Below are 19,999 nucleotides of genomic sequence, written 5' to 3'. Positions count from 1 at the left end.
CCCAATCCTCCACCATCTCCTCATTGAACGACTGGCGACCTGTAGCCCTGATCCCCATCGTGAGCAAATGCTTCGAGAAGCTGGTCAGAGACTTAATCTGCTCTGCACTACCTGACTCACTAGAGTCTAGTGAGTCAGGTACTGGACCCTCTACAATTCGCATATCGCCACAACAGGTCCCCTGATGATGCCATAGCCCTGACACTACATACTGCCCTCTCGCACCTGGAGAAGAGAGACACGTATGTGAGTGCTGTTTGTAGATTACAGGTCTGCATTCAATACCATCGTTCCCTCGAAGCTGAAAAGGAAACTGCAGGATCTCGGCTCCCTCTGCAGCTGGACCCTTAACTTCCTGTCTGACAGACGCCAAGTGGTCAGACTGGGCAGCATCACCTCATCCCCCATCACACTGAACACTGGTGCTCCACAGGGGTGTGTACTGAGCCCTCTCCTGTACTCACTCTACACCTACGACTGCACAGCCACTAACAACTCCAACATCATTATGAAGTTTGCGGACCACACTACAGTGGTGGGTCTTATCACCAAAGGTGATGAGACGGCTTACAGGGAGGAGGTCAGCGCCCTGACCCACTGGTGCTGAGACAACCATCTCACCCTCAACGTTGCAAAGACAAAGGAGTTGATAGAACTCAAATTGCTCTGCTGGAAATAGTTTATTTTTTTTGCAAATTTGCATTATAATATTTATTTTCATTTTTCCTGCAGTATATAAAAATTGGTGTATTTCAAAAATAAAACTATGAAGACACTCAAAATAAATTTCCTGTTGTTGTAAACTATTTTGTGTGTTTTTTTTGTATTTACAGTTTTGAGTGATAAGCCTCTTAAATTTCTCTAACTAGAAATATATGTTAAAAAAGCAAAAACAATTTTCAAATTTTTTGTAGTTTATTGCACTTTTTTGCAATTTATGTAATTACTATGCACTTAATGCAGACATATTATTAAAATGCAACACAAGAAAAAGAAGTAAATCACACAGCCACAGCTTTACAATGACGTCGTTTTATTAACTTCACAGGTAGCGAACGTCAGGGTGGGCATGGCCAAAACAACAAACAAAACACACTAGAAATGAATCAGAACTAGCTTACCTATAGTGAGTCAACCCCAAAAGAAAATACAAGCCTCTAACCTGTCTCCCTACCCAAAACAGGAGAAAAAGGTTGTAAAAAAACGGCTTCCCACCCTACAGCTACCATGTCCAGATAGACGACTCTCTACACTATTTTCACTGCAGCCTAGCTCTTCTCATCCCGGCTTTAAAATGGAAAACCTGGCTGATAACTGACTACAAAGATGGACACCAACAAAATTAGCTGACATAACGGGGAACATGGGAATAGTAATATGATGGCGGCATTTTTGGCTCCCCCACACCCCAACCAGTTTGACAGGTTTCGTGTACATGCGTGTACATGCTCGTTCAGATGTGCTCGGGGTTATGTGAGTTCATGTTTTTTAACTGGGGTTTTAATCTAATCAAACATAAGAGTAGGGCTGGGCCATATCATACCGTTCACGGTATTATTGTATTTTGTGGACAGACTTACAGGACTCTCTCCCAGACCACAGACTCATAGTCATAATACAAGTCAGAGCTTTATAATTAATAATTAAAGAAATAAATAAAAAAGTTGTGTTTTCAAAATTGGAGTTCAAGTTATTTTTTCCTCCAAGAGTGTTAACATACTACACGAACAAGATTTTTTAAATTTTCGTTGTAAGTGGGCAAAAGCAGTTAATTAAAAGTAGTCTGACATAAATGTAAATGCTGTAATTTGATTATTTTAATAAACCAAGTAACTTGGACGGATTCGATGCTGGCGTGACCACAGTGCACATGTCTAATGTTGCTCACAGTGGTCCAAGGGATCGCTCAGGGAGTTTGTGCATTCGCTCAGACACATGAAAAATTAGAGGGAACATTGGATCAGAGATGTATTAGATCAGTTTTGATAGAGGAGAGCGAGACAAAGAGTCAACAGGAAATCACAACTAATTAAATACAGTATAGTAAATTGATACAGAAATACTGAATTTTACATTGATATACAGGAACTATACAGATAGCTGCACAAAAGTTAAAACAGGGTGAAATAACTGTATTACAAGGTGATGTATTACAACTGTTAAAGTCAGAATTCTGCTTGAATACCACATTTTTCAAACCATAAGGCACATTAAGCAAAACAAAACAGTCAGATAAGTCATAGTTTACTCAACTCACTTTTCTTGCCTCCTCCACTTCCGTACCATTGATTCATTCATGTTGAATTCTCTCACAGCTGCTCTATTCCCATGTTGTTGCAGTATATTAATGACTAACCTGGTATTGTGGATGGATTACCTCAGTTGTTCTCCTGACTGATTTACAGCATCCTGCCATGCGACTGCATTTGTCTCTAACCATCAGGAACCTTCATGTTAACTTTTATAGAGTGGAAAAGAGTTGTACAGAGCTGTACATTTAAATTTTTTCAGCAATCTCTCAGTCAGAACTATATCATGTTTAGGTGGAAACTAGTGATCTAACTTCCTGCTAAGTTCTAACTCTGTTAAATTTAATAAACTCTGGTTTTCTGGATGCCTTGATGTTAAACTTAAGTGTTACCCCTGGTAAAGCAGCAACACTAAACATTTTATTAAAGATGTAAGAATTTAGACGGTTTTTAACTCTCAGTGATACTGCAGTGTTTGTTTGACGTTAGGACCTGAAGCAGACTGAGTTTTGGACCCAGTTTACTCTGCAAACCTCCTGACTACGGTAACCATAACGCTCCTGCAATCCAGCAAGTGGTGCGGCTTCGTAGCTTACCAAAGTCATACTAAAACGTTTTTTGACAGATTTTTGAGCGCAGTGTACCACGTAAAATCGGTTTGAGGTCAGTAAGCGCAACCAGGATTCAAACATAAGGCACACCGGATTATAAGTGCAGAAAATATAGTAATCATACAAAAATAATATACCTAAAGAAATACTAACAGAACTTACTCTCCAAAATCATATAGATGATACAGGATCATAATTATTGATTTATGTCTGTTTTATTTTAATGTTGCAGCTTTAGATGGTTGGAACAACTTATATACTGCTGAGTCACTTTATATAATAATGTAGCATTACATAGTAATTAAATAAATGTCAGGGAGTACAATGAAAAAAGAAATCAATACGGTTCAAACATACAGTATGAATTATATATAAGTACTCAAGTACATGTACAACTTTACTTTGTGTCACTGGTGGTATTAACAGATTAACAGCACTCTGTGTAAGATATAGAAGAATAAGCTGTTTCCTACTTTCTCCACTCATCAGTCTGTAACTCAACCAAACCCATAATGTCTGTGTTCTCCACAGTCTGGTGGTTTTCTGTTTCCTCTGCTGTTTTGTTGAATGTCAAACTCAAACTAACCTCAGTGGCATTTCAATTAAGTTGTGATGTCACTGCTGAGCAGTGCAACAAATCAGGGTCAGTCAATTTAAACCTGACATGAGTTCAGACATTTGATGCTTTTTAGGCTTTGCTGTAGCATGACATGATAATTATTACAGTAATTGATCACTGAAGCCTAATGATGTGTCGTGTGTGTCGAAGCTCCGAAGCGTGTGTCGGGTAATTTCAGGGGAGTTTTTGTGAAGCACGTATCGAGGCACGCTTTGATTACGTATGCAGTGACGCTCGAGGCCTCGCGGGTATCACATGACTGATTCAGGAACTGGTTTTCTGGTGTGTGCCAGATTCGAAATCAAATGGGCAGAAAAACACAGCTGATTTCCCCATCACACTGTGGTGTTGAATTTGATTACGTACGTGCTACATAGTTGAGCTTCTTCTTCAATGTGACCAGCAAGGAAGAGCTTTTTTTTATATCTCATCTCTCCTAATAAAGTATGCACAGAGTAATAAATATCACAAATGATAAGAACCATAATATAAATAAACAACACCACAGATCCTATAATCTGATTTGTCTTTTAGTTTATTAAAAACTGAAGCACCACACACTAGTTTGTGTCATTATCCAGATGTACATAAGCATGCCAAAACATTGTCCTGATAGTTTCCACTTTCTTTTGTATCAGACATCTGATGGTGTTGACAAAATACCATACTTTCTCTCATAACACATGTTTTTCTGACAGAAGCCATCTTGTTTTTCATCATTTGCTTATGGCCTCAACAATCTGCCTAAATGAGGCTGTTTTTACAAGAAAAAATAATCAAATCTTGGATTACATCGACTTGACGCACGATTTTAATCACTTAAAAAATATGTAAAAATAAATTTTCAATTGCATATTTTGATATAAGGTATTGACTTTAATACTTAGTGACGAGAGCCATGATGTTTAATTTTACATTACTTTTAATTTTTTTTTATATTTTAATATTATCACACCTGCTTCTGGACAATGGATTTTTAAGGTACTGGTAATGTATTGTACCATTTAAAATAAATATATATTTATAAAAAATGCAAAATCATAGTTTTGTTGTATAAACATTGCCTTGGTTTGTCTTTTAGGCAGTTGGGTTAACACTTGTATGCATATTTTTAACCACAAAATTGGGTTTTATCTGCTGGACATGTTTTGTCCCTTATCTCAAGAATCACTGGTTTATTAAAAAGTGAAGCGCCACACAGTTTGTGTGATTATCCAGATGTACATAAGCATGATTACACAGTTACACAATCATACCAAAGCTCTGTCCTGATAGTTTCCACTTTCTCTTTTGTATCAGACATGCTGAGACAATATTCGTAATAAATAACCATGAAAACAATTTATTTATTCAGTTTAGAGGTTTACACATCACATCATTACAATCAAAGAGCCTTTTTCACTTGAATCGTCCACTTGATGGCGCAGTAGAGCAAATGAATCATCACAATGCTTTGAACCATGAGTCGACCAGTTGGATGGAAACCTTCAGTTCCTCACGAGGCTTCATCTTACCATCACTAGGAGTCATCATCTAATGACGCCTTCCCTACTTCAGTAGAATGCCAGGACCTAGAAAGGAAGAGGGGAGAGCTTAGTGCAGGACGAGCAAGCTAGGTAAGGAAGCAGTGTGTACAACAGTGTTTACGGCAGCTTGAAATAAGCTGCATTAATAAGGCCACAAGCATCACAGCTAAACCACTGTGTGTGCGTCGTGCTAGGTACCCCTGTAACACATCTCTTGCTAAACAGTTTTTGGACTAACTTGTGCACTGCAGGCAGAGCTTTGTTAGACTGCTAACTGACATATTAACAGTTTTCTTTATATTGACCCAGAGCCAAAGGTCACACTATGAGTATCTTACATTATTATTATTTTGTCAACAGAAAGATTGTCTGAGGACTATGATGACATTACGCAGGTAACCACTGAACATCAGTTCTGAGCCTGTGCTCCATCAGTTAGATGGTGGCTCTCAGATCACTGTAATTGAATTACGTGTGCCACTATAATATATATAAATATATATACTATAATACCTGGTTGTTTGTGTAAACTTCGTACATAAATTTTATTTGTTCTGTCAGCTCACATTCTCTACATGTCAGTCTGAGGGAAAGCGCTGATCCTGATGTTGGTGTGTCAAATTTGCATTTCACCAGTTGACATCACATGCGTACCTTTAGAATGTGGTAGTAAACCCATACAAGGTCCTCTCTGCTGCCTCGTACTCGAATCAGAGTTTGATCGATGTCAAGTGATCTATTGATGTCAAATCACAAGATTTGATATATCAAAAATCCTTGTACATCGAATCAGAGTGTAATCGATGTCAAGTGATCTATTGATGTCAAATCACAAGATTTGATATATCAAAGATACTTGGATATCGAATCAGAGTTTGATTGATGACAAGTGATCTATTGATGTCAAATCACAAGATTTGATATAGCAAAGATCCTTGTACATCGAATCAGTTTGATCGATGACAAGTGATCTCCATCCATCCATTCGCTTCCGCTTATCCTTTTCAGGGTCGCGGGGGGCGCTGGAGCCTATCCCAGCTGTCATAGGGCGGAGGCAAGGTACACCCTGGACAGGCCGCCAGTCTGTCGCAGGGCTAAAACACAGGGACAGAAAACCATTCACACTCCCATTCACACCTAGTGGCAATTTGGATTATCCAATTAACCTATCCCCACAAGCTGCATGTCTTTGGACGGTGGGAGGAAGCCGGAGTACCCGGAGGGAACCCACGCAAACTCCACACAGAAAGACCCCGGTCTGATGGTGGAATTGAACTCAGGACTTTCTTGCTGTGCGGCAACAGTGCTAACCACCGTGCCACCGTGCTGCCCTATCGATGTCAAATCACGAGATTTGATATATCAAAGATCCTTGTACATCGAATCAGAGTTTGATCGATGTTTGATGTTTTAGAGATACTTTTGATTTTACATAACACTATTTAAAAATTCTAGTAATATCAATTTGATATAGATATTGTTATGTTATTATATGCTGTATGTGTTTTTACTTTAGGTCTCTCTAGGAAATGTGATTTGAATCTTAATGAGATTTTTATATGGATAAATAAAGGTCTAATAATATAATAAAGATTAATTATAAATTAACCTGAGTAGCGAAAGACCGCGGTAGGTTTGAAAATGATTTGTCGGGAGTCCGGTGTTCTCACTGGCTCTGGTGAGCCTTGAACCCCGAACACCAGCTATCGAGCTGGTGGGTAACAGAAGACGTTGGAGCGCTTTTGAAAATATGTGGTGTCTTGATAAACTGAGCAGATATTTTAGGTTTACACAGCTATATTCTCGCCTGAAAATATGTTAAACATTTATTTTGTGACCCAGAAAGAATAATAAGAGCAATATTAAAACTAACTAGCTGCTGCCATTGTTGTAAACTGAGCAGGGCCGCACTATGAATTCTGGGACACAGTTTCTTCTTCTTCGGGGTTTAACGGCAGCTGGCATCCTTGTACATGCAGTGCTGCCATCTTCTGTTTCAGTCCGTTATTACCCTCTTAAATCCTACTACTTATTCCTGCGTCCTTTGGGATCTTACGAAGCTTCAAACGACGCGTCGACTATTTAATTAGTTGTCGATGATTTTGATAGTCGACGTAATCGTGGCAGCCCTAATATCAACGCAGAGATTGTTCAGTAAACTTCATTTCCTACTTCATCAGTCAGAGGAGTAGGAAGTGGGGGATTATTTTTGTTCTTTTTTTTACAGATCAAAATAACAGCCACAAGAGCTGGTACAAGAAACAAAACAAAATATATCACTTTATATCTAATGACTCCATCCTCTGTGTCTCCTCCTGTCTGACCTGCAGGTGAGAAACAGGTGTGAGGTGTCAGCTGTCAGGTAGGTGATGAGTGAAGAACAGAACAGAATCCATTTCCTCTTCAAACTGCTGTCAGACATTATCTACTGCACTCTGATCACATCACTCAGACCAGCTGCTTTCTACAAAGTCTCATCAATAACATCTTTAGAAACAAACATCAAGTCTAAGGAGCGTCTGAACTTCTTTAAGTTGCTTGAAGACATTTCACCTCTCAACCGAGAAGAGTGTCCCCCCAAAAGGGACATGGATCCCCTAATGATCCTCTACCTAATCACAATAGCCAAGGTGTAAAAACAGGTGTAGGTCACAATCAGCCAAGGTTTCAGGTGAGTTCATTGTGAAATAAGACCCATAAGACCCTAGTCCTATTATGAGAGGTCAAAAGGCCCAGGATGTGCGTAGGTGTTAAGGTGTCTGGGAAAGGATCTCAAAACTGAATTATAGATGGCAGACAGTTGGTGACAGACAGTTTTTCACTATGGCTGAATGTTAAATTACTGTTTGAAGAGTTGAGTGAGAGATCTGATTTTTGTAGTTTTGTCCATTTTGGAAGTTTTTTGTTACTTTTCTAAGTGAATGCCAAAACGGCCTTCTGGGCCTTCTTTTGGGACTTCTGAATTGATCTGAATTCCTTTTAGATTATTGAACGTGTTGCACAACACATATAATTAAATGTGTGTTGGAAATATTTGATTAACCTTGGATAATGTTTATTACTCTTGCTAAATTACTTTACTTTGATGGGACCCATGCAAATGGTTTTCTATAACATTATTTTTGAATGAAATTCATTATAAGAATCAAATGTTATGACTTTGGTTATTGGTTTATTGGCTGTTATATAAAATATGACATTAATTATTTGACTTTTCTATTTATGGATTTATTTTTCAATTGTAATGGCAGTAGAACGCTGTTCCAATTTAACTGTGAATGCTAATTTATGTTTTTAACCTTGATTAAGTCAGAGTTTTTTCCCCATTATCAAACCCCTGATCAGCGCAGGATGGCGAGCCACCTGACCACCGCTGTATTGCGGTAGGACTGATAAATCTATATGAACTGATAAATGGACTTCCTACCTGTTTGGAAACACGGCTTATTGCAGGTCAACTAAACTGAACTGACTAAACCTTGTCCAACTTCCTCTTGGGACTAAATTAGTTGTTTTGTATTATTATTATTATTGTTGTTGTTGTTGTTGTTATTATTATTATTATTAGTAGTAGTGTTATTATTATCACTATCATTGTGTTTTTTTATAATATATATGCTGTTGGGAATAAATAATTTTTCAGTGCCTCAATAATGCTATGCTTATTTATTAATAAGTGTTATGAAGTTATATAGTGTAGTATTAAGTTGACACAGCCCTGAAAAATAAAGGCATTAGACCATGTGTCCTTGGGGAGTAGAAAGCTGCAGGCTCTTGCTCACGCTTGCCTGGGAAAATTAGACAAGAGGGGGCTGTCTCTAGTGGAAAGTTACTGAGACACTGTTGTTTAGACTAGAATGAGAGAGCTTCTGTAATAAAACTGTCAGGGGCACACCACCAATTTGAGATCTGCGGCAACGTGTCATGCAGGACGCATCTCCCTTCTAGAAGTAATAAAGTGCTGAATGGTCTACTGAGCAGTGTTTTGTCTTCCATCGGATGCCTCTGAGGAATCAAAAGAACTCGGTGAAGTGTTGATATTTACAATGTATATATTTTTTTCTTTTGTTTATCTGTCTATAAATTTCATCTCACCATAAGATACATAATACATGTATATTTGAGCTCTACTTCTGTTTTTTGTATTTTATCCGCACACTCAGGCTCCGTAGTCGAAGCACTTCTGACTAGCTTATTATCAAGCTGCAGTCAGGCTGATCCTTTACTGCGTTACATTGTGCCATGCGTTTATGAAGTGGCTGTTTGGTTTCTCCAATTTAGAGGTCTGAGCATTCCTCGTTACATTGTACAGTATACACTAGGATTTACGTTTGTGATTAGGAGTTCTGTCTTTGGGAAGAACCAGTTTTCTTCTGGGTGTGTTGCTGGGTCTGAGGTACACTGGGATGTTCTCCCATCGGGCTTAAGTCTGGGACTCTCCGCCATTTGAACCTAGAACTGAAGAAGCTTCTTGGATGAGAGGTGAGACATCTTTAAGCAACGTAAAGAAGTCCAAATGCTTTTCTTTCCAAGCTCCTTAGATTATGATAATCTGGATGACTGAAAACCTTCACAGACAAACAAATATCAACAAGCAGGAAGCAGCTTCACCTCTGATCACACTTACACTCAACTCTACTCACTCACCTGGACGAACAACATGAAGGTTGACAACACTGATGAGGTCACTATCCAGTTTTGCTCTCCTTCTGTGTTTTGCTCCCTTCATGAAGACGCAACACATGTATGTTCCAGTGTCATTAATTGTCACATTGTTCAGAATCAAAGACACATCTCCATCCTTCATCTGTCTGTCCTGCAGATCCACTCGGTTCTTAAAAGATGAATGCTGGTCATCTGGAATAAACTTCTGGTCCTGATAAAAAAAGACATTTTCTTTCCCCAGATCAGTTCTGCTCCACTCTATAACCACACTGGGATCACTGTTGAGGTTTGGAACTTGACATGGCAGAATGGCTGTCTGTCCAGCTGTCGTGTTTATCTGGACTGAAGGACAGGAAACACCACAGAGCAGAGAGGTTAAAAATGTCACAGAAAACATCAGCAACTAGGAAGCATCTCATTTTTTGATCAAAAACAATTGTAATAACTCACCACGAGGAAGAATCTTAAGCTCGATTGTACAGGTGTGCTCTGTTGCTCTCTCCCTCTGGTTTGCTCCTCGCGTGACGACATGGCATTCATATGTTCCACTATCAGCAGGTGTCACGTTGTTCAGAATCAAAGATACATCTCCATCCTTCTTCTGCCTGTCTTGAAGATCCACCCGATTCTTAAAAAACGGATGCTGATGATCTGGAACAAAGTGCCCATCCTGGAACAACAAGGCATAACCTGCCCCCAAATCAGATCTGATCCACTCTACAACTATGATGGGCTTCTGATTGTTGTGAGCTCGACATGGCAGAGTGATGTTCTGTCCAGACTCAGCTGTGATGTTTATCTTGTCTGAAAGAAGAAATAAAAGAGAGGTAAAAGTGAGAGAGAGAAAATAGAGATAAAGCTAATGGTATCCATTTAAAAAAAAATCCAATGTTGCCTTGTTCTCGAGTTACCGCACTCACAAGATTTTTGGAAAACTTGACTTCTGACCAAGGTCTGGTCAAACTCATCTTCATTCTCACATTCACATACTTCATTCTCCAGGCCGCTGCCCACCTGCCTAACCAGTTGACAACAATACCCCATCAGCCTTTTAAAGCTGAGGCATCAGTTTGAAAGTCCTCTTTCTCAAGTTATCTTGTTCACAAGGCTGGGTGTGGGGTGCACAAAGGTAAAGTTTATGCAGACTAGAAATAAGGAGCCTGATGTAAGAGTATAGGTAATGATTATTCCAGTGCAGTGTTTGTGTATTATCTCGAAAGTAAGAGTCACAAGGTGCAAGCAACACAAAAGTTTCTGGCTGATACAGCCATGTATGGGCAGATTAAATGTATCATATCAGAACAGACTTTATGGGGAAAACTTATCAGACTCTTCTTAGCAAAACTGGGATCAGACATGAGACCTAAGAACCACACACAAAAGAGTACTGCTAAGTAGGGATGGGTATTGATAAGATTTTCACGATTCCGATTCCATTTTTGATTCTGTTTAACGATTCGATTCTTTATCGATTCTTTTTAAAAAATGAGAACACTAAGGTCGATTAGCTTAGAACTTTGTTTTATATCTTCTCTTTGAACAAGATAGAAATTTAGGAGTAACATGGCCTTACAAACCCAACAGTGAGATCTTAAGAGATCCACAGCCTACGGCTCTTCAATGGGGTGTAACAGGGTCCCCAGGAAAAAACATTGTAAATGTAAAATAATAAAATAAATATTCTTCTGTAGCAATAACAAAGTATAACATAAATTATTCTGTAGCAATTACACAAGAATATCCAGTAATGTCCCTGCCTACAATTAAACACATTCACTTACTGAAAATCATCTGCTGTGGCAAATGGGTGCAAGCCTTTGACCACAAACTTAGTCACTGCTCGGTGACATTCGTCTATCCTGGCCTGAAAGGAGACGCTACCGGTAGACTGCAGTGAGAACTGCCAGCATCTGAGCCAGACTCTGTCTCATCACGGTCACTAAACACACAGTAATGGCAGGGTTGTAATAACGCAGATCGCGCTAACATAATATGCACTGTTAGTTGATTATTTACCTGCCGCATTAACGGGAGAGGACGTGTAAACGTTACCGCTGCTGCTGGGTTGAGATTCATGAGTCCGTGAAAAACACGACATTGATTTAAGGTAATCGTGTGTTTTGTGAGCAAATGCTTTTGCATATTCGTAGTGTTTCCTCCCTTAAATGAAATATCTACTTTGCAAGTATTGCAAGTTGCCCTGTTGTCATCCGTTCTCGTAAAGTGTAACCAAAGTTTTGAGCGTTTGAGCCGCTTAGGCGCCGTGTTTCCTGCCGGGTAAATGACGCTCCGCAACGTGGTGGCGTCATTCGGGGCGACTGGAATCGATAAATCGCAAAAATTGCAAACAATTCCAAGGAAATGAAACAGTGGGAACCGGTTCTCAACAAGAACCGGTTTTCGATGCCCATCCCTACTGCTAAGCAAAACTGGCGTACAGTCTTTGACGTGGCCAGATGTATGCTGACAGAGAGAGAATTACTTAAGGAGTTTGTATGCAGTACAAACAGCAGCTGTGGTGAGGAACAGATGTTTTAACAAACTCACAAAATAGACACCGTATTTGATGCTGACAAGAAGAAAGCCAAAACTTTTCAAGATGCAAACATTTGGAACAGCATATTATGTTTATAAACAGAACAAGAGAAAACTAGACTCAAGGTGTGCAAAGGGAATGTTAGCTGGAAATGACAAAAATATTTCAGCCTTCTGGGTCTTTTATCCTAACAGTGGGAAAGTGCTCAGCCACAGACTCGTCATGTCTGTGATGAAAACAACTGTGGGAAGACAAACACAAACTGACACGATGCCATGTGATAAAGATGACTTTGAGATATAAAATAGGACTAAAAAGTTGAAGTCAGAAGATGGGTGTAGACTTTGAAGAAACTTTCTCTCCCACTGCTTATCTGACCACTATCATTGTGTCTATGCAAAGAGCAGTACAATTAAACATGGTTTTACATCAGATGGATGTTAAAACTGCCTATCTACGCACACCACTAAATTGTGAGACAAACATGAAACAACCAGAGAGCTAAAAGGTAGCTGAATGTGATGCAAATGAAAGGTTGAAATAGTAACTGTATGGGCTAAAACAATCAGGCAGAAGCTGGAATAAGATGTTACATGAACATATGAGTGGGAACAACTTTGTGCTCTTCAATTTTATGGTTACACATGAACACCAAAGAATGAAAACGTAATCTTGATAAAATGGGTAAATGACCTGATCATTGACGCCAGCAATAACAACACACTGATTGTTGTGAAGGAAATGTAGGCAGGAAAATTCTAAATGAAAGATTTGAGTTAACTGAAACATTGTATTGGTATTGATTTTGACCAGAGAGATAACTATGTGAGGATGTCACTGAAAAAATAAAAATATGTGGGGAAAAAAAATCCTTGAAAGGTTTCATATGCAAGGTTACAAAGCTAGAGCGACACCTTGTGAGCAAAAAACTGAACTACACTGATGGTGTAGAAAAGATGAACGATTTCCAAAGGTACAGAGAGGCCGTCTGATCAGTGCTGCAATAAAACCAGAGTTCTGAGCACATAGTGATACAGATTGTGGGGCTGATGTAACAGACAGAATGACACAGCAGAACTGGTTACTGTATAGGCCTGACTGTGAATGATCATTTAATGTAATAGAAAACTAAAAAGCAAACCAATGTGTCATTATCCAGCTGTGAAGCTGAGTACATGGCCTTAGCTACAACTGTACAAGAGAGTATGTACTCATACAGCTCTTCGAAGGTATCGATGGACCTATGCACCACCTAAGGTTTATGAAGACAACCAGGGTGTGATAGCATTGGCAATGAATCCTTTAACCGGACAGAGATGCAAGCATAGTGACATAAACTATCACTTTACAAGGTCAACTGTAAATGAAAGGAAAAATATTTTGGATAGCTGTCCAATGGATGGATGTGATGACAAAACCTGCTACAAAAGTTAAGTTGTTTAAATTTAAATGGTTCATGTTCATACCATGCATAAAAAGTTTTATATGATACTGGGTGAGAAACCTCCTGTTTTTAGGAGAATGACAAAGTGAGAGCAAGTGGAGGTGTTAGATAAAAATATGCTCTAAACTGTAAGAAGGACTTTCTTTAGTATTTTCTAGACACAGACAATGTTTGAGCTGATGTAGAGAGCATATAAAGGAAAATGGAAACAGCCAATAAAATTATTGTTTGGCATGTGACGTGCATGTGCCTGTCAATACAGTTAATAAAGTCTCTCTCTCTCTCTCTCTCTCTCTTGGAGCGATGTTAAGTCTAAAAATGGCGGAAGGCTGTTGTGTGTTTATTCCTCCGTAATAATCCTCGGCGCAGTCTCGATATTTACACCAGAATTGCTGCGCATTTCTCCTTCGCTAACACTTTCAAATAAGAAAATATGAATGCTGCAGAAAATCGTTAATGTGGTGATTTATCGCACAAAGCGGTAAAACAAAGATTTTAATTAGTTAATTATTTTATCACTGAGCGCGCTTCAGTGCTGCTGTGAAGGTGGCGGCAGCACATCAGCGCTCTGAAACCATTTAAACATAAACGCTGATTGTCCCACCGCCAAACGTGGAAATCACTCGTTTGCAGAACAAAGTCGGATGAATGTGACTGATTGAACACATATTCTTGGTGTGTGTTCTGCGTTCTTGTAACTGCGACAGCAGTAGAGTAAGGGCGTTTCCACACCTAAAGCTCGTTTACTCTGGTCCCAATCCCAGTTTCTAAACTGGTGGTTTGGTTTGTTTTCACACAGAAAAATCAAAGTGAACTCCAAACAAAATGCGTCACTACAAACAACGTGAACATGTCTGCAAAAGTTTCCGTCAGAACAACATTTAAATGAGATTAGATTAAAACAAACTGTCACTTACCATCGGAGCCTGAGGCGAGAGTCACAGAGAGTATGATCCACGGCACAAATCCTGCGCGGAAGATGTTACACATGTTCCCGGTGACATCTCTATAAACATCAAACAAAGTTTCCAAAGTTTATTCCAAATACAACTCCATGTTTCAGCTTCTGTTTTACAGCGTACCGGAGGATCAATACTAGGCTGCGTATTGATACTGAAACTTTAGATTTGTAAGTTCCTGCTCTGAACTTGATTTGGATGTTCGAAACTCAATTTTTAACGTCACTGATTTGAGCTAAATGTGTATTTTGTTATCAAAAGAGGACACAGAAGGAGACGAATACAATACGAAGAAACTCCAGAGTAAAAAATACCTGATATAGGAACTATTTATCCTTCCGCTGAGACGCCTCCTCCTGGGATCACCTCACGGCGCGCAGCGGAGTCTTACAAATGCTTTTGTTCGAGTTGCGTCATTTTTTTTCCATTCCCGTTCAGTTTTCTGACTCTTTGGTGACTCACAGTTGTTGTTGTTTTGTTTGTTTCGTTTCGTGTTGTGGGAGGGGGGCTGTGTCAGGAAATTATTGATCAGTGAGCAGATTAGTGGTCAACATGCACGAAGCTTTTCAGCCTCAGTGGGAAGTTATTAAAGCAGAGAGGTGCAGTCGATTAAGCAGTATTCACACAACGTTTCCGCTCACTTCCTCTCAGCCAAACCGCTTTCAGCTACAGGAAGATGCAAGCTGTTTCCACGAATCTGCAACACGATCAACACAAGTCACGTTAAGATAAACATTAAACAAAGTCATTGGTAGTCATTCAGGATCAAAAAGAAAAGTTTTGCTCTGTAATCTCAGAGGCATCATACTGTCAGTGAAGGCATCGCACAAGTACTGACATGTTTTCATTCATGTGGATTTACTGTCTTCGGCTTCCTGAGTTAATTCAGCCACTCACAATTTGTTTTAACAGTCAAAGAAGGCATCAAATTATTCCTTTATAGTTAGTTATCATTCTGTTTGAGTATTTGAACGCTTTCTCAAAGCTTTGTCAAACAGTCGAACCATTGCTTTCATGATAACCACAACAACGACATCATGTCACAGAGGAAGAGGAGGGGGGCTTGAGTGACTTTGAACTGGTCAGTGTTGATTTGATATTACCGAGAGTGGCATGAAGGGCACTATCCTGTCCTCCCTGTGATGGAGGGAGATGACGTCACTCTGCTCTGTAAATCAAAGACCACTCCCTCCAACATCACAGCTGCTTTTTATCAGTGATGGCCAAATGAGACTTTCTGACGCATTGAAGCTTGTATTGAAAAACGGCTCATTACGCGAAGCTTTACACAGTCCTCTCTGGTGACATCTGGTGGCCAAAATATGAAGAGCAGCTTGAATCTACAAAATAAAACGAACCTACTTCATTATGACTGCTCACTCTACAGAATGGAGTTCTGTTTGATATTGGGCCACCGCTGTGTTGCTTTGAACTTTGAAAAAAATCGTTGTCCATTTCTTTAATAAATAATTTTGCTCAGTAAATTTTCCTTGTTTAAACATGCGCCATGGTGTGGTTCTGTTTTACTTGTGACTTCTTGATGAAAAATACATATAACATACATATAATTCACTGGACAGCTGGACAAGTATGTTTATAAATATAATATTAGGCCAATTTTCTTATACATATTTTTGACCTAGGGGTTGAATTGATTGTGAACTGGAAAGGGAGAATGCTTATGAACTTGCAAAATAAAAACTTGACGCATTTAAGGTAACACTTTTTCATTTTTCTTTAAGAAGAGAATTTGTTCTGCTGTGCGATGGCCGAGGCTGTTTCTTTTCTTGGAGATAATTTCTCCTGCCTTAGAGAAAATTCTTTCCCATGAAACGGAAGAGGCTGGAGTGCAGAGAAACTGCAATTCAAGTTGGTAGAGATGCAGTTATACGGTCTTCCTGGGTCCCACAGACGATCACCTTAAAAGAATAAACAGATTAAATTGCTGGACATTTTGTAGAATAACATTTTAAGATTATTTAAAAAAAATATATTATATTAAATTCATGTCTTTCTAAATGTGTTTATAAGTTATATAATGATATTTATATTATGAAAAGCGTATTTTTGACATTTTAAGTTTTTCACATTTTCAGATAGAAACACGCACATAAATAAGCACAAAACCAAAGTAAACAAAAAGAACTAAAACCTGGCAAACCCACCTGATTGACCAGTATCAACTCACATACATGACAGGACCTCATCTCTTCTGGCTCCATATCTCTCAATAGAATGATCAGTGGTTCGCCATCTCTGTTTCATTCTTCAACTGTGGATCTGCCTTGTCATTTTCCCAAACCAACTCGGACTCAGCTCTCCCTCTCTTTCAGTGCCACTCCATCATCACTGTTCCCCTTGCTGAGCTGCGTCTATCACAGTTTATGTTCAAAGTTCACAGTAATCTCATAGCTTCTGTTCATAGTACATCACACTCACTTTGTCTGAGACCTCATACTTCATGTTACAGTAACTTCATTTTTACTTCATGTAAATATTATTGTCACAACATCACTGTGAATTAAATTCTTGTTCACTTCATTCTGGGCCTCCGTTTTAAGTCTGCTTTTAGGACCACCTCACGTTCTGGCTTCAGCCCTGACACATGTCACCAGTAATGACATGCATATCTTTACACTGTGGTAGGAAACCCACACATGCTCCTGTCTGCTGTCTGGTTTTCCACAGACTCGTGTACATCACAGCCAGCAGACTCACATGTGACACCTTTCTATGTAACTGACACGTTGGCTGTGGCTTAACTTTAGCCATCTGTGGTGTGTTTGCTCTCAGCTTTATCTGCAGCATGCCTCACAACAAACATCCACTACAACTGCAGTGCTATTCAGGTCTGTGGCAAAACATTTCTATTTCTCTAGATCAAAAATCAAAGCAGAAATAAAAAAAATAATGATGTTGCATCATTAACAACAAATTGATTAACATGAATCGCTACTTTATTGTGCTGCAGGGCCCTAGTTCATGGGGCCTGGCCGGCACAGCACAAACAAGGTCCTAAAGGATGGTTCCCACCCTCCTTTAGGCCCACCACCCATATGAGGCACTATAGGGGTAGGTGCAATGCATGTTGGGCGGCGACAAGAAGCGGGAGACCCTGGCAGACTGATCCCTGGCTACTGACACTTGCTATTGGGACAATGAATGTCACCTCTCTGGTGTGGAAGGAGCCCGAGTTTAGGCAAAGAGGTTGAGAGGTACTGGCTAGATATAGTCGGTGTGCTGAAAGGTGCTCCACCTGTGGACTCTGTTGTCCTACTGAAAGATTTCAACACTTATGTGGGAAACGATAGCGAGACCTGGAGGAAGGCTCTGCCAGATCTGAACCCGAGTGGTGTTCTGTTACCAGATCACATGGATCATGTGGTGGGGAGGATGCTGGACAGACCTGAGGCACCCAAACGTATACTCAGGGTACACTGGTAACATCTGACTGAGGCCCTGATCTCCAAGATCTTTAACTCCCACATTCAGTAGAGCTTCAACAGCATTCCGAGGGAGACTGGGGATACTAAACTCAAACGGACCATTTTCCACACCTCCATTGCTGCTGCTGTACTCAGCTATGGCCGCAAGGTGGTTGGTGCTTGTTGTGGTGGTAACCCCCGAACAAATGGTGGACATCAGAGGTGAAGGGAGCAATCAGGCTGAAGATTGCTCCCTTCAATCTCCGGAGGCAGCAACTGGGATCGACAGGCAGAGTGGAACAGCTTTAGGTAGTGACTGAAAGAACAAATCGCAGATACAAGCAGTGGAAATAAGCTTTCTCCTAAGGGTAGCTGGCTTCTCCTTTAGAGATAGGATGAGGAGTTTGACCATCCAGGAGGAGCTCAGAGTAGAGCCGCTGCTCGTCCACATTGAAAATAGGTATTTCTGGGATCTGAAAGGTATGCTTCCTCAGTGAGGTGTTTCAGACCGTCCCATCACGAGGAGGCCCTGGGGACACCCTCGAGAGATTATGTATCTCGGCTTGCCTGGGAACGATTTCTTGTTCCCCTGGACAAGCTGGAGGAGGTGCCCAGGGGAGAAGGAGGTCTAGGCTTCTCTGTTTAGGCTGCTGCCCCAATGTAATATTTAAGGGTGCAGTGTTGTCAGAAAGACAGTGACATCTCAACGTGCATAAAACCTTTCCTGTTTTCTTCACAGTCAGTGGTTAAAAAAATACTTTATAAACGTGTTTCTCCCACACTGATGACTTTGGATAAACAGAACCAATCACAGTGTTGGTCTTTGTCTCAGTAATAGAAGTTTTACCTGTTTCTGACAGCAAGTCAACGGTTTAAGCAGAGAGAAGCAGCAATCAAAACAACTGCAGGTCACTGTCTCTCAGATGAGCTGCAGTCAGCTACAGAAAGAACCACATTGTTTCCACAAATCTGCAACACGACCAACACAGGAGATGATTAAGATCAAAGTTAATCAAATACACAGATAATCACTTTTGAGATTCTCTCATATTATATAAGAAACGTTTGCCACACAGAACACAGGTAACTGTCAATGAAGGCATGAGGCAGGTACTGACATGTTTTCATTTATATGTGTTTATTGTTGTCTGTGGTTTCCTGATTGACTTCAGCCACTTTCAATGCTTGGTTTAACATTTAGTGATTTTTTTTTTTTTTTTTGCAGTCTGACAGAGAAACCATTTCACTGATGACCGCAACACTGGCAACCTGTCACAGAGGAAAAGGAGGAGGGTTTGACTATAAGTGACTGTGAGCTGGTTAAACTATTGATCTGTTATCACCGAGAGCAGGATGAAGAACAGATGTCTGCTGTGGCTGCTCTGTAAGTGCACTGTAATGATCTATGAAAATCTGTTGGTACTCCAATTTAAACAGTGAGTTTCGTGTAGAATCGGAGAGGTATTAGATCGTGTTATTATTATTGAGACAAGGAAAAGGGGTCAACAGGAAATCAAAGGTTTTCTTTACAAATAAATATACCTAAAGAAATAGTACTTCTTCCTCCTAGCGTTTTTCCCGCTCGGTTGCAGGGTCCGCTTTTCTGCAAAGTCGTCTCCACTTGGGTCGGTCAAGGGCATCGGTCAGATCGGCTTCGATCTTCTTCACGTCGTCCTTGATTCGGTCCATCCATCTCCACTTTGGTCTGCCTCTAGGTCGACGTCCTTGGGGGCTGAGCCGCAGTGCTGTTCTCACCACTGAGTTCTCATCGCTCCGTACCACATGTCCGTACCACCGCAGCCTCGCTTCTTGCATCTTATCTGTGATTGGCGCGATTCCCATCCTCTTTCTAACGTCGGTGTTCATGACGTCGTCCCATCGTGTCAGGCCTAGGCACCATCGCAGCATCCGCATTTCCATCGTGTGAAGGGCTTGTTCGTGCTTTGCGGTGGCTGGCCAGCACTC

At 40.2% G+C, this 19,999-nt stretch overlaps 1 protein-coding gene across 3 annotated transcripts; it reads right to left on the bottom strand.

Moving 5' to 3' along the window:
• Positions 1-4,801: 4,801 nt before the first annotated feature.
• Positions 4,802-15,184, bottom strand: LOC102208603 (V-set domain-containing T-cell activation inhibitor 1-like). 3 transcript variants are annotated; one of them, XM_013908041.1, is made up of 5 exons: positions 14,568-14,884; positions 10,121-10,474; positions 9,653-10,012; positions 7,286-7,329; positions 4,802-5,050 (listed from the first exon to the last, which is right to left on the bottom strand). In XM_013908041.1, the coding sequence occupies exons 1-5, from the start codon at positions 14,638-14,640 to the stop codon at positions 5,033-5,035; spliced, it is 849 nt and encodes a 282-aa protein (XP_013763495.1). In that variant the 5' UTR covers positions 14,641-14,884; the 3' UTR covers positions 4,802-5,032. The 3 variants fall into 3 exon arrangements, with proteins under 3 accessions (XP_013763495.1, XP_013763496.1, XP_005755131.1); XM_005755074.1 differs by lacking the exon at positions 4,802-5,050 and adding an exon at positions 14,924-15,184 and having other exon boundaries at positions 7,097-7,329; positions 14,568-14,656; XM_013908042.1 differs by lacking the exon at positions 7,286-7,329 and having other exon boundaries at positions 14,568-14,883.
• Positions 15,185-19,999: the final 4,815 nt, after the last annotated feature.

The sequence above is a fragment of the Pundamilia nyererei genome, unplaced genomic scaffold (genome assembly GCF_000239375.1).
Source record: "Pundamilia nyererei isolate P.nyererei 1_Seehausen unplaced genomic scaffold, PunNye1.0 scaffold00904, whole genome shotgun sequence".
Lineage (NCBI taxonomy): Eukaryota > Metazoa > Chordata > Actinopteri > Cichliformes > Cichlidae > Pundamilia > Pundamilia nyererei.
Note: the sequence above shows the minus strand (reverse complement) of the source record. Positions and strands in the feature narration are given on the sequence as shown.

What these genes read in the sequence shown, in the direction of transcription:
- LOC102208603 (XM_005755074.1), bottom strand. Translation starts at nt 14,640, where the DNA reads ATGTGTAACATCTTCCGCGCAGGATTTGTGCCGTGGATCATACTCTCT. An exon ending in GCTTAAGATTCTTCCTCGTG is followed by an intron (nt 10,013 to 10,120) that starts GTGAGTTATTAC and finishes CCTGTCCTTCAG; the next exon opens with TCCAGATAAACACGACAGCT. An exon ending in CCTTCATGTTGTTCGTCCAG is followed by an intron (nt 7,330 to 9,652) that starts GTGAGTGAGTAG and finishes TCTCACCTGCAG; the next exon opens with GTCAGACAGGAGGAGACACA.